At 41.5% G+C, this 13,590-nt stretch overlaps 2 protein-coding genes across 2 annotated transcripts; both read left to right on the forward strand.

The window, feature by feature from the left end:
* Nucleotides 1-3,149: 3,149 nt before the first annotated feature.
* Nucleotides 3,150-5,306, forward strand: B0H65DRAFT_437047 (uncharacterized protein; the record flags this gene model as incomplete). Its single annotated transcript, XM_062825281.1, has 4 exons — nucleotides 3,150-3,689; nucleotides 3,729-4,155; nucleotides 4,510-4,739; nucleotides 4,833-5,306. The coding sequence occupies 4 exons, from the start codon at nucleotides 3,150-3,152 to the stop codon at nucleotides 5,304-5,306; spliced, it is 1,671 nt and encodes a 556-aa protein (XP_062676709.1).
* Nucleotides 5,307-7,162: 1,856 nt separating this feature from the next.
* On the forward strand, nucleotides 7,163-10,317 carry B0H65DRAFT_553486 (uncharacterized protein; the record flags this gene model as incomplete). Its single annotated transcript, XM_062829965.1, has 3 exons — nucleotides 7,163-7,518; nucleotides 7,660-8,479; nucleotides 8,866-10,317. 3 exons carry the CDS (start codon nucleotides 7,163-7,165, stop codon nucleotides 10,315-10,317), a joined length of 2,628 nt encoding a protein of 875 aa, XP_062676710.1.
* Between the last annotated feature and the right edge of the window lie 3,273 nt (nucleotides 10,318-13,590).

Here is a 13,590-nt window from a genome sequence, read left to right on the forward strand (position 1 = left end):
AGGTTTATAAGTAAAATTACCCGGTGAGAGATAATAATTAAAATAAATTATTTAGAAAGGAGGCTAATAAGGGCGGTTAAATATAATAATTGTAATAGTGAGGTAAAGTGATTGTATATCTAAAAGTGGAAGGGAGAAGACGAGGATTGAAAAGAGGGGTAGAGAGTGTGTGTGTGAAAATGCTAGATTTTAATAAAAAATGCTTAGTTTGATTTCTATATAATAAAATTAGTAAAACTAGTAAAAAAAGGTAGTTTGAATTTTTAGTTATATAAATCGATTTTTATATATATTTGCTTCAAACTTTTAACATCCCCTCCTTCCACCTCCTTCCTTTTTATTTATATTCTTTTTTATTCATTTACCCTATTATCGTCGTTATTGTTATTATTGTCGTTATTATCAACTTTATTATTATTACAAATCTACTACTACTAATAATCCTAGTTTAAATACGTAGCTATATAGCGTATGCGATAAGAATTATTTTCGCTAATAGTCCAGTTAGCGCGGTCGCGAGCGAGATTGAAAATCGCTTCCTTATTAGTTTTGTTATTAATTAACCTCTCTTTTTTCAAAGATAGTAAGAAATTATGGATATTAATTATAGTAGATATAATATCCTTCTAGTACTTTATATTATATTCGAATTTTAAGTTTTTTGGTTAATTTTTTATATCCTTTTAAAATATTTAAACATACGCTCAACGATAGATTTTAAGTAGGTATAACGTAAATTATATAATTCTTTCCTGATTTTTAGTTTTTTCCCTCTTATTTTCTAATTTTATAAATAGTATTTAATATTTATAAAAGGGACGATTACCCCCTACCGTATAGTGAATTTAATATTAATAAAGTAATATTGATTTTGTAGTATATAAAAAGATTATATAAATGTTTAATATATTAACGAAGGGTCGTTAATCGAATTTGCTATATCTGTTAGAATATAGTTAAAAAATTTATTAAACTGAATTACCGTAAATATATTTTACGTAATACGATTATATTTATTACGCTATTGGATTTAGTATTTAGATGTTATAAAGGCGCTAATATAAATACCGTCGATTGCGCTAATATAGTTATTAAAATTATTATATTTAGGATTTAATTCGATATAGGGATTAATTTAATTATTCTTTGGTAAATGAATACAGTTTTTGTATAAATCAACGAACCGTTGAAATATGTTATTTAAATTTAAATATATAAAACTGTAGTTAATTTATAAAAAGTATAAAGTAATTTACTAGGAAATTTTTTATATTAAAATATATAATACAATTATAACCTTCTATTTAACCGATTGGTACTCCGTACGTTTTAGGTTAATATTCTCTTTTAACTAATTTACTAATTTATGGAAGACATTTTAATTTATCTGAAATTCGTTTCGAAATTATTTTATTGACCCGCGATATAATTTATCCGCTAATATTTTAATTTCTATTAGGCTATAATATACTAGTACAATTAAACGGTTAGAATAATATACTAATATTATACGTATAATTAAAATAATAATATATACGAAAACTATTTATTTACATCAATAAAATAGTATTATAGAGTATAATATTAAAGTATTATCATTAAGGTAAGTATTAGTATGAATTGTAATAGTACGTACGAATAGTTGATTTATTAAATTTTCTAGATAGGAGTGTTGGATAGGAAGGATTTTCAATTTGTTATTTCGATTGTTTAACTGCTAAGAAATGGTAGAGTCTAAATTATATAAGGGAATTTGTGGACTTCAAAAGGGCTTATCTAGCGTAGTACCTCCTTGTGGGACTATTCCGACTATCCGAAGGTTTAAGAATAGTTTGACGCGCTAAAGTATTACTAAAACCAGTTTAGCGAGGTCGGAAAAAGGACTTTGGTACGAAAAAAACCTGGACAGCCGACTCGACTTCCCGTTACCGATCAGGCCCTATGTCGGCCCCTCAACCTTCCCCGCGATTGGGAAAAACGACCTCGCTCCTGGCAAGTTCGACGAAGGTCTCATTCGCATGGACAATCATAGCCACCTCCACGTATCCGCCGCTTCATCAAATCACAAAGATAGATACCTCACGAAGCGCTAGGCTGGTGTTGAGCTAGGAACTTTTGTCCTGCAGAAGAGCCCAATTACGACCTAGAGGTTATCTGCAGCGAGGGTCCGTCTTGTGGTATCAACCAGTCCCAGGCTCCCAGCTGTGGCTATGCGGTTCTGGACCTTACTGAGGCTTAATGTGGAGTTCTTTACGTCCAGTTGTCACTGAGGGGGCAAAGTGAGAAAGCAAAGAGAGCAGGCAAAGGGAAAGTGCCGACCTTGAGGAGGAGGGGTGAGTGCCACAGACTTGAGGACGCGTACCGTGAGCCGAATATCATTTCTTCTTTCTAAACGTACCTCAATAGAGTTGTCCGTTTCTCGAAGGCTTTTATGACGGCTTGATGCCACATGCGAGGCAAGTCAGGCTCTACGAGTGGCAACGAAAGTGCGGATGAAAGTCTCCGGTTGATGAATGTTGAATCTGTCCAGCAATGATGGCGCCTGATAAGGTAAATTCATCATGAAAAGAAGTGGTTCTTGGCGCTGACACGTATGAAGGCGGGCATTTCGTTAAGTCTGATAGGCTCTGAAGTCAAGCATGTTACGCTCAAGACGTCCATTAGCACCACGTCGTGAAGGTGTCACGGGTGTGTTCTTAGCGCAAGTCAGTTGTAGTTTCTGCATGTTGTGCTGGATATGGGCCTGATGTGCTGGATAGCTCTGTTATCGTGCGGCTGAAAGTGAAGAGATCTAGACACTCGTTTGGCAGGTCTTCCTTACCTCTAGCAATGATACTGCTTTGTCCTTGTGGTACATATTGGGTACAGGTACCAAGTCAATGAGGCTACCTCTAAGCTCAGCTGCATTTGCTCTCGCGAAATTGTCCTGATTTGGTTGCTGCCCTATTTCTGCTCCGTAATCCCCTCTGTCGCTTCCTTCATTACAGTCTTCTATTCACATCCCACAAAGAGAAATCGCTGCATCACTCTGTAATCCAAAATCTCCGTCAACTCAGTGCAACCGAATTGTTCCGCCAGCGAAATCTTGGTCTCTGTTACCTCTACCTATACCGCCTTCCCTTTACGCCTTCCGTCGATTGGTGGTGGCCATGACTTCCCGCTCGTCAGCTTTCTCCTTCACCCTTTCTCTCATCTTATGGTACTGTGTCCTTATCAGTGCAGAAGACACGACCGCCCAGCTACCGACATCAACACTCCTACCCGATGGCAATCAGCAGGCCACAGTAGGGTGGGTGAGCAATCCCAAAAGGAGAGGAACCTTGACCATCATTATTGAATGTTTGACGACAATCTTTGCCTGCACCTGGACCGTCTTGCACCTCAACGTTCCTGCTATAACCGATTCCACCAAGACACGGGTTCTACGCAAAGTGAAATGGATGGCTATTACAGTTCTCTTTCCCGAATTCATCTTCGCCAAAGCTGTTTGCGAGCTTCGATTTGCGTTATACAACACGCTTGACAAGATGTACCGAAGCATTACATTTTCGCCAGAGCACTCCTTCGAAATCGTGTCAGAGGCGAAAGTCCAAAATGGCCGTTCCTGTTGGGTTATTTGGGCATGGACCGTCGAATTTGAACCAGTGAAGAGCATGCTATACAAAATACTACTGCAGCATTCACCATACGTGGACAATCTCTCACCGGGTCAACAAATGATGGATCAGAAATACGGATCGAGATCGGTACATGAACTGGACAACGAGGGGAAGATGGCTGAGAATTTGAAGACATTTTTCAATAAGAGCTTCTCAGACAGAGACAGGCACCTCTATGACAGAGGAATTGCGGTGGTGAGAGTTCAGAAATGGACGCTTACACACGCATATTACGTCAACATGGGTGGAATAGTCGGGCTGAAGCGGATGAAACAATGGACTGAGGAAGGAAGGCAGCCATATCTTACTCACTCGTATTCAGTCGTACGGGGCGACCACGCAGTTTCGGGTTTGAAAACATGGGGGCTCGGTCATCCACTCAGAGAACTTCGACTATCAGCAAACGACATCAAGGATAAAAGCAAAGCGGACTGGATCGTCAAGACAATTGCTGTGATTCAAATTGGACGGCTTATCTTGGATCTCATTACGCGTGGTGCGGGTGGTCAACCCGTTACACAACTTGAAATTGCAACAGCGTCTTTTTCAGTTTTCGCTATAGTCACACATCTGATCAATTGGTGGAAGCCCAAAGATATCACGCAGCCAACAGCAATTCATGCTGTGGTGGATCAAGGCACAGAAGAAGATCAGGTTGAACGCACAACCGAGCCATTCTTCGCTCGCTTGTGGTCCCCTAGCCCCCCTCCTCATCGTTATGCGGACACTATATCCCCAGGCAATCGGATAACAAACGATGAGCTGTGGATAGGCAAAAGAAACTCCACAACTTTGGCATGGTCACTGATGGCAGGATCTTGCCTTGTGTTCGGAGGCATCCATTGCATAGCTTGGTCGTTCCGGTTTCCGACGCGTGTGGAGCAGCATGCCTGGCAAGCGGCTGCCTTGGTATCAACGACCTTACCCATATTTGCCTTGGCTGGAAGCTTCTCTATTCTACGCTACAGACCTCGAGACGTTAAGCGGAGGGTGACAGGAGCCGTAAAAAACATATTTGATGAGTATGGTACCAATTTACTGATTGCCGACCACGAATGGTGGGACGCCTTCACAACTGCAGTAAACACCGAGGAGTGGGAAAACTGGATCGATGGGCATGCCGATGCCGAAATGAAAAAAGATAAAAAAAGACTAGAGTGGGAACTTGAGAAGCTGAGCAACCTCCGAAGTTCCCTAAAAGAGCTGAGGCCCATCAAGTATGGAAGCAGGGATGCAGAAAGGTTAATCAACATTATCTGGGATATTTGCAGCAAGTTGAGGGACCCAAGGGACCAGGCTTATGGCCTCAGAGATCAATACCAGGGCTGGATGAAAAAAAAGCACCCATCACTCCATGGAAACCTAGGAGGGCTTCCTTATGGAGGGCCCGAAGGAGTGTTCCATTGGATCCTCTCACGTTGTGCCCAGCCAGCTCCCTCGGATGAGGAGAAGGGATACCGAGAACTCGGGAAGAATCGCGACATTCAGGCACAGAGACTCTCAAGATTCCTCAACATAATTAGCGCGATCTTTTATACGGTTGCTCGGCTTGTGCTCATTGCAATCATGTTCTCCAGTCTCCGGGCGGCTCCAAACGGGGTATACGACACTGCCGAATGGGCCCGCTTCGTCCCGAGCTTCTCGTGAAGCAAGATCGATGCACAAGGCAACGCCGTTTTGCCTTCGGAGTCTTGGAAGAAGGGCTTGAGTTTGTTTGTGTTGAGAAAAGTCGACAGAGTGGAAGGTGACGATACGGATAAGCATGGACTGTTGAGTTGTTGGATATTGCCGGAGTGGAAAATAGGATTTGCAGCGAAGCTTGTACTTGGGTCGGGTCAGAATTCCAGCATTCCTCATGCCGGGATCGAGGAAGAGGATGCGTGTTTCGTGGGGAAGGTTGAGGAGCTGGTATAGGAAGCCAAAACTCTGCCAGAAGTACGTAGAGGTACTTTCCACACCCTTTAAACTACTCATTGTCGTTTCCAGAAACTCCAATGAATGCCTGTTCAAATGGCATGGAAGGAACAGAAGTGAAACGCTCCTGACTCGGGCCGAACGCGGGGTTCAGGTGTCGATTTCCACGTCGTGATTTCCAACGGGGTCGAATCTTATCAGCCCAGCAAGTTAAGTTGATCAGAACAGAATGGATTGACGATAATGGCCTGTGATTCACCACACCACTAGGTAGTGACTGTCCATCTTCGCGATGATTCTACAATGAGGCTCAAAGCTGAACGGGAGAGACGGGGGCAGCGTCAGTATCTACCTTACCTGTTGAGGTGTCGTTCGAAACCCTAACCCGGAACCGAGACGGTCTAGACCTCGGGCCACAGCCCTCGAGTTTTGATTGGTGAGGAGGAGGGTTGACTTACTCCACAGTTGGGCCTTGGCACTTTTTTCTTTCCCGATTTCCTTTTTCGCTTTCTTCAGCAGTGATGTTGAAGTTATTTGCAACTGAACTGCACTCTGAGCTCTTTCACAGCTTCCAAGTGTGTGTATCTGTTGCTGTCTCAAACTGTTAGATGAATCTCCCTCTTCCATTTGGTGACAAATGACAATGCGTTTGTTCTCACCCGCAGATATGTCCGATACCAGACACCTTCGTAGCACCTTGATACTTTAGCTCACCTCGGTCTTGAAGATTCTCCGCATCTAAGCTTGACATTGCAGAATATAGACTTTTCATGATGCTGAGATGGATTATGGAAGTGCACGTCCTCCGGCTTCTTTCATCCACCATCCTCACCCGTGTGCATCTTGGTCCGTAGTCAAGATCTCAACTGAACATAAGGAAGTGGTTCCCTTTTCAATATATAGGTATCTTCGGTAAAGCGGATGTGTTCTTAAAGTTCAGAGGCAGGTGAACATGCGTAACTCAGATAGGAATGTTTCTATCATCAAGCATGTGGAAAGCAATAATTTTTTCACCTCTCATCCTCCCTCTTACACGGTTACACACTGGAATATTTTTGCTTAAATCACAGTTCCATGCTATGAACAAGCCATATATCAAGGTTTCCATATCGCTTTACCCTATTGCTCCCTCCACGTAGTCAAATTATCTCATTGCCTCACTGTCCATGAGTTCAGTGTTCAGATCCTAAACAACATGCGACCCCGAACCCTGGGCACAACACCACGAACAGCATCGCTGTTCACAGTATATACTTACAAAAAAAAACAGGAACCATAATATAGCGACCAAGGAATCAACAGACCAAACAGATTTGCCACGCAGGCGACTGTTGGCATGGTATATCTCGCGGGGTGAGCTCGCCAAACTTGGAACTGTCTTCTTCTTCCGAGAGCATCACCACGTTAAACCCCATCACATCAGACCCAACATTTGATCGTGGCTGCTTGAAAGACAATCGTAACTACATGGTGACAACACCACTTAGCCCACAGCTTCCCGTAAGCAATACCCTCATCTACCTCATCTCAAATCGTGCGCTAACCCATCAGCCAACAGGTATCATCAACACCACCGACGCAACATCGCGATGTGCCACCAACTGCGCCAGCTGCACTCCGTATGCGGCCATGTCACCAAGCGGGAGATCCCCTGCGACGTCGCCACATTCAGTCCCAAGAAACCCAGCCCTCAACCATGGCCTCCAGCTGTCGACACAGGAAGCAAAGTGAAAGACGCCTTTCTGACATGGTGTCTCAAGTCACTCAAGCCTGTCGCCACCAAGACTCGCCCAAGCTCAAAATCTTGCCGGCAACTTGCAACCATCCTTCACGAGGTCGAATACGGCTTTTGTCCAAAGTGCCGGGAGTACTACGAAGCGTATGCCGCCGAAGCCCTCGGCAAGGACTTCAAAAATCCGACGAGGTCCAACAACGTTGTTCTAGCGTACTAGAAGTACAAGAACAGATTGAGATGGAGTCTCCCCGTTCAAGCGGGACGGGTACCCGCGGAGTATGTGTTCCGTCATCAAGACTCGAAGAGCGGTGGTGGAACGAACCGTCGAGCAGCAGATTCTGGCCTCGAAAGACAGGAGCTGGTCATGCTTCAGCAAGTGATTAAGATCATTGGCATGGACATGGGCGACGGTGGCTCTGCATCGAGGCTGGAAAAAGTCAAGGATATAAGACTAAAGACTCTGGAGTGGGCAGAGGAAGGCGATAGCGCGCGGAAGAGGGGCGAGATGGAACGAAAAGCTGGTTTGAAGAGAAAGGCAGAGGAGGAGAAGAAACTGGAGAAGGAGAGGCTCCAACAAGAGAGGCTGGAGCAGGAGAGAGTTGAGAAAGAAAGACTCAGAGAGGAGAAGATTGAAAGGGAGAAAAGACTCGAGGAGGAAAGATTCGAGGAGGAGAGAAGATCCAGGAAAGAGAAAAGGCTCGAAATCAAGAAATGGCTTGGGGAAAACAAAAAGCTCGAGAAAGAGAAGTACCACGAGAAGAATGTCAAGAAGGAGGATAAAGAAGAGAAGAAACAGAAGAGCGGTAAGGACAAGGAGAAAATCATGGTGGCGATTGAAGACATCGAAGGAAAAACGCTGATTGAGTGCGAACATGGGAAAAGTGAGACGGGGGTGAGGGTTCAAATAATCCCTCGACCAGAGCCAGGCGATTATCCAAACCCCCTGGAAGTTCCTCGCAGCACCCGCTACCGCGGTCCCCACTTGGGCACCAGCCATCGTCACGAGGAAGCCTCTGGTGATGAGGACCCGTTGGAGGACAACCCCAAGCTATATAGATCACGGGTCTTCTCGGACCTCATCGAATTCTACGAATCCCAGTCCCAAGAGACGAAGACAAAGAGTGAGAGGCTCCACCGAGCTACCTCCAAATCCCTCTCGAATAAGAAGACAGTAGAGAAAGAAGCGGGAGAGGTTGAGGAAGGAGCGTGTGACGAACCGTTACAAGCACAGGAGTATATCGCTGGGATAGGTAGAACAACGGTAGTAGTAGCCGAAAGGTACTGATTGATTGCAGAAGCTATTGCTTGCTGAAGAGCCGGTATCCAAGAGGCCTGGGGAGGCCGTCTTATATACTGGCCTTCATGGACCCGTCAATCCGGACCCGTGGACCCGAACCTCCGTATCGGGTCCCCGGGACCCGGCCTAAGGACCCGGGCCTTCGGGTCCTTCCTTCGGGTCCTACCTGATTGGTCCCGTTGGTTCTATCTGATCTAGCTTACATAAGGGATCCTTGATTGGATCGTAACAGAGCGGCAGAGAAACAGTCAACTACACAGCGCGGATATCGACAGCCAGAAGTTCAACAAGTCGCTGAGACTGATGTGTCTGGGCCCACCCTTCGCAAAGAACCCCAATCCACCGCACAAGGGCTTCCCAAACTCTCATCAAGCCCCCTTGTCCCGAAGCCCGAGTCGCTACCGTCTCAATCTGAAGCCACGGCAACTCCATCAGGCGGTACTATCCCGGTTGTGACCTCGAAGCACCTTTCTGGGCGCCCAAGAGAGCCGACGAAGAATGATAACGTCGTCCATCAGGCAAACACCAAGAAGAAAGTCTCAGCCCCGAAATCCACAAGGGAAGAGAAGCCTTCGAAGCCAGAGCCCAAGCCAGTACCGAAGCCAGAGCCAAAGAGAGAACTGAAGCAGGGGCAAGAGAAAGCGAAGAAAAGCATCAGTACTTTCCAAGGCGGGGCTCACACCATCCAGATTCTTTCGGCTCCGAAGCCCCTCGAGGAAGAATTCCCAAAGACAGGAACAGTGAAGAAGCGCCAGCAGCCTTCGGCCCCTCGCATTCAGCCACCCGACGCGAACGATGAGGGGACTGCCCGTGACCAGGACCACAGCAACAATAATGTCCCTTTCCCAACCTTTCCCAAAGACGAACAGCTACCAAAGGCGACGGAACCCAAGCCCGCACCTCGACTGAGCTCTCCTTGGCCCCGACCCCTCCGCCGTCGTCTATCCCGCGAAGACACGAAGAGGCTGCTTGACGAGCATGTCTTCCACGACAAACTCTCTGACATCAGCGAGGAGAGAGCGTCTCAACTTTCGGGAGCATCAAAGTCCTCGAAGGGAAAGGCGCCTGAAACAAAGTCGATGGATCATTATTCTCTTGCTGGTGAATGTGGTAGTACTCCCGCCCTGACGAATGCGAGTACCATTCCCACAAGCTCTGTCGAGTCCATGAGGGTCGAGTACAGCCCAAGTGATATTTCTCGCTGGGGATGTGGTAGCACTCCACCCCTGACCACCGCGAGCACTTTGTCCACCACCTCTGCCAACTCCAAGAAGGTCGAATACGATCCGAGTGATCGGTCCACGACTACTGTCGGCTCCATGACAGCCGAGTACAGCCCAAGCGATATTCATCGTTCGGGATGTGGGAGCACGGTCTCCAACACGTCGATCGGTTCGATGGTCGTGGAGCTTGATCCGACTGATCAGCCGATCTCATTCGACTCGCCTTGGGGATGTGGTAGTACTCCCAGCCTGACTACCGCGGGTACTCCGTCGACCGGTTCTTGCGACTCCATGAAGGTCGAATACAGTCCTAGCGATCTGCTGTCCACCAGTTCTGTTCACTCCATGGAGGTCGAGTACACCCCGAGTGCTCAGTCCGAGTTATGGGAGGACATCCTTCAGCGCTTAGGGGTCGAGGCGGAGAAAGAGACAGGGTGGCTGGTGCATCCAGAGTACTGCGGGTGCTTGGGTTGCATCAAGGAAGCATGAATTGAGCTGGAAGAAGTGCCCTGGGCGAAATGTGCGAGACGGAATTAGTTGATGCTCTCATGGAAGCTGGAAGAGGCAGGACTGTTGCCAGATGAAGGGAGGAGATGGATACTTGCCGGTATTGGAAAGGAGAGATATCGAGGAAGATGGGGTTATGCTGAGAGGGATGGAAGTTGCAAGCTGAGGGGGACGAAACGCAGGGCGGGGGAACAGATGGGTGTGAAGTGGAAGTTGAGCGTTGGCAGTTGCGACCGAACAAAGGACAATCCGATGAGCAATTGTCAATGCCAGAGGCATAAGCAAGGCGAAAGCAACCTGTGTGTGCAATGTGTGATGTATTCTGTAGAATCTGAGGTACTGCACAAAGTGCATGATGCGCTGGCTATATATATAGGGCACAGAGTACAGGGTGCGCCTGCCTCATATGTGCATGTTTAGTAAGCGCTAATAATACCTCCTAAAAAAGGAAAAAATGCGACGTCCTCGTCGTAAAGAAAATATAAAAGAAAGAAGTCTAATTAAATATACTTTTATAAAAATAAGATAGATAGGAGAGGATAAAGAAAACTATTTAAAACTATCGCTCCTAGTATATTATAATTACGTACGCTATTCCTTATATAATAAAGCTATTTCGTTATATCTTTTCTTTATAATATTTTATAGCGTTAGTACTAATTTCTTTAGCTTTTTTTATTTGTAATACTTTATTCCTAATCCTTCGTATACTATTAAATATTTCTTCCTCCGTTTATTATAGCTTACTACGTTATAAAGATAATTGGAGAGACAGATTAGGCTAAGATATAGTAGTTATTTACTAAAAATATCTATTGGCGGCGCCGGTCTAAAGTAATTAATATTAATAATAGGATGAATCTTCTAGTCTTTCAGTAGATTTAAATAATACGCCGATCGACCGATTTTCTCAATAACGTTAAATAGGCCGACGAATTATTAATTTACCTTTTTTTAAAAAATTGTTGCCTTTAGGATAATATAATTTTAATAGAATTTTAATAAGATTTTCTAGCTAATATTAAAGAATTTCAGTAATCGGCCTCGATTAAAATATTCTTTCATTAATATTGCCGACGTTGCAATTACGTTATCGATAGTTATTTTTATTAATAGTAAAATTAGATCCTAAATTTTAAAATCTACGGCTCTTAAAATTAAATCCGTTACAACGTTTGGCGTAAATCTTATAATAGCTTCGTTAGGGGATATATTAGTAGCCGATATTCGAATATTATTAATACTAAAAATTAAAGTAAGGATTATAGTAGGTTATAGATTAGGGTCCTTTAGTACATTAATATAATATTATAGCGTTAATTTACTAATAAAATTAGTCCGTTTATTTTAACTATTGATTTAAGGGTAATATACTGTACTATATAGGAAATTAGTTCTTAAGCGTTTAAATAAGACTTTCTAGAATTTAAATAGGAATTTGGAATCCTTATTACTAATAATAATTTTGAGTGAATCCTAGTTAATAATAGATAATTAATTTGGAAAGGCTATCGCTTACTCTTTCGCCGTCCAAATATTTTTATTAGGAATTACTTTAATAGTTTTATTAAATTTATAAATTATAAATAAACCGGTATTAAACCTTTCGGGGGACGTCGGAAGACCGATAATAAAATTGATAATAATAGTACAAAAAAGGATAGGAAGGTCTTAAAATCGGTTAAAAATTACTATATATTTCATACTACTTTATTTCGAAAATGAAATATTCTAAATAATTAGCTAAGTACCGTCGGAGAAATTTAAGATTGTCGATAATAAAATAAAATAAGAGGTATTCATTAATTTTAGTATATCCGCTATATTTGCCATTATAAATAGAATTAAAGATTTCTTTAATATAAGATTACGGTATATATAAGCAATCCGGGTTACTTTCGATTACTTACTAAAGCAAATTATTCTTCAATTAGAAAAGGAATTAAGTTTAATTCTAGTAATTTAATTATTTATTCTTTCGTATTTATTTAAGGATCCTACTTAATTTCGGGTCTAATATATATCCGACGATTAATTACCGACGGCAGTTAGGGGATATTTAAATTAGTGTATACCTTTTAATATTAGTTATAAATTAATTTATTTAGAAATTACTTTCTAATTCATCTCTAATTAACGCTAAATATATAACCAGTAAGGCGGTGAAATAAATTTATGAATATTCTTTACAATTATTAAGAAATATATTAAAACTACTAAGGGCATTAAAGTTATTATTAAATCCGAAGTCGGTTAGAAGTTTAAATAATGCGTTTAAGACAATATAATATTCACTAAGTTTATGACTTATATAAAAATTATATTAATTAATATATTCTAAGGTTGTAACGAATTTTTTATTATTTACGTTAGTTACTAAAGTATTAATTATATCAAATTATTTTTACAATCTTAAAATAATTTAATAGTTAGTAAATACGACGGGGATCTTTTTAATAACTTATATTTAATAATAGATTTTCTTTATTATTTAAATATATTCTAAATTTTCTATTTCGGTAGGCTAGTATTTATATTCCGTCTTCAATAATATTCAATTTAGGAAGGCAATAAGTTAAATATTTATATACGGAAGATAGACAATTATTATTCCGTCTATTAAAGTTTTCGAGATATTTTCTTCTTTAATATAATAGATTTATATCCCGATACTGTATTTAGAAATATCGAAATCTATAAAGAATTAGCGGTCAACGGAAAAGAAAATTAATATCGTTTTATTTAGGAATTTATTTTTAATAAATTTGAATATTATCTTTTCTATAGTCGACGATAATTAAAAAGGTATTATATTAGCGAAGTAAATTTTACCGGCCTAAGCTTTTTAAATATATTTAAATTATATCTTTTTAAAGCCTTCGTTATTTTTAATTAATTTAATTTTACATTCCTATAACGGCGAAATTAATATTAAAAATAAAAATATATTATTACATAAATACTTAGTAAAACCAAAGAAATATTTATGATCCTTTAGAGTCCGGGGGAATTATAACCGTTTAATTACATTAAAATATTTAAGGGTAGTAAATAACCCGAAGGACTCTACTATTCAACTAAGGACAATACTATTAAGAAAATTAGAAAAGGATTTAGAATGTTTAAAACCAATATTTATAATTTTTAAGGCCTTACATAACCAACGTAAATCTTCAATATATTTATTAATAATTACCAACGTAATAATGATATTATTATAATATTTTCGGGCTATTAGAATATTATAAAGAATAT

This window comes from Neurospora tetraspora (genome assembly GCF_033439725.1).
Source record: "Neurospora tetraspora strain CBS 560.94 chromosome Unknown B0H65scaffold_10, whole genome shotgun sequence".
Taxonomy (NCBI): Eukaryota; Fungi; Ascomycota; class Sordariomycetes; order Sordariales; family Sordariaceae; genus Neurospora; species Neurospora tetraspora.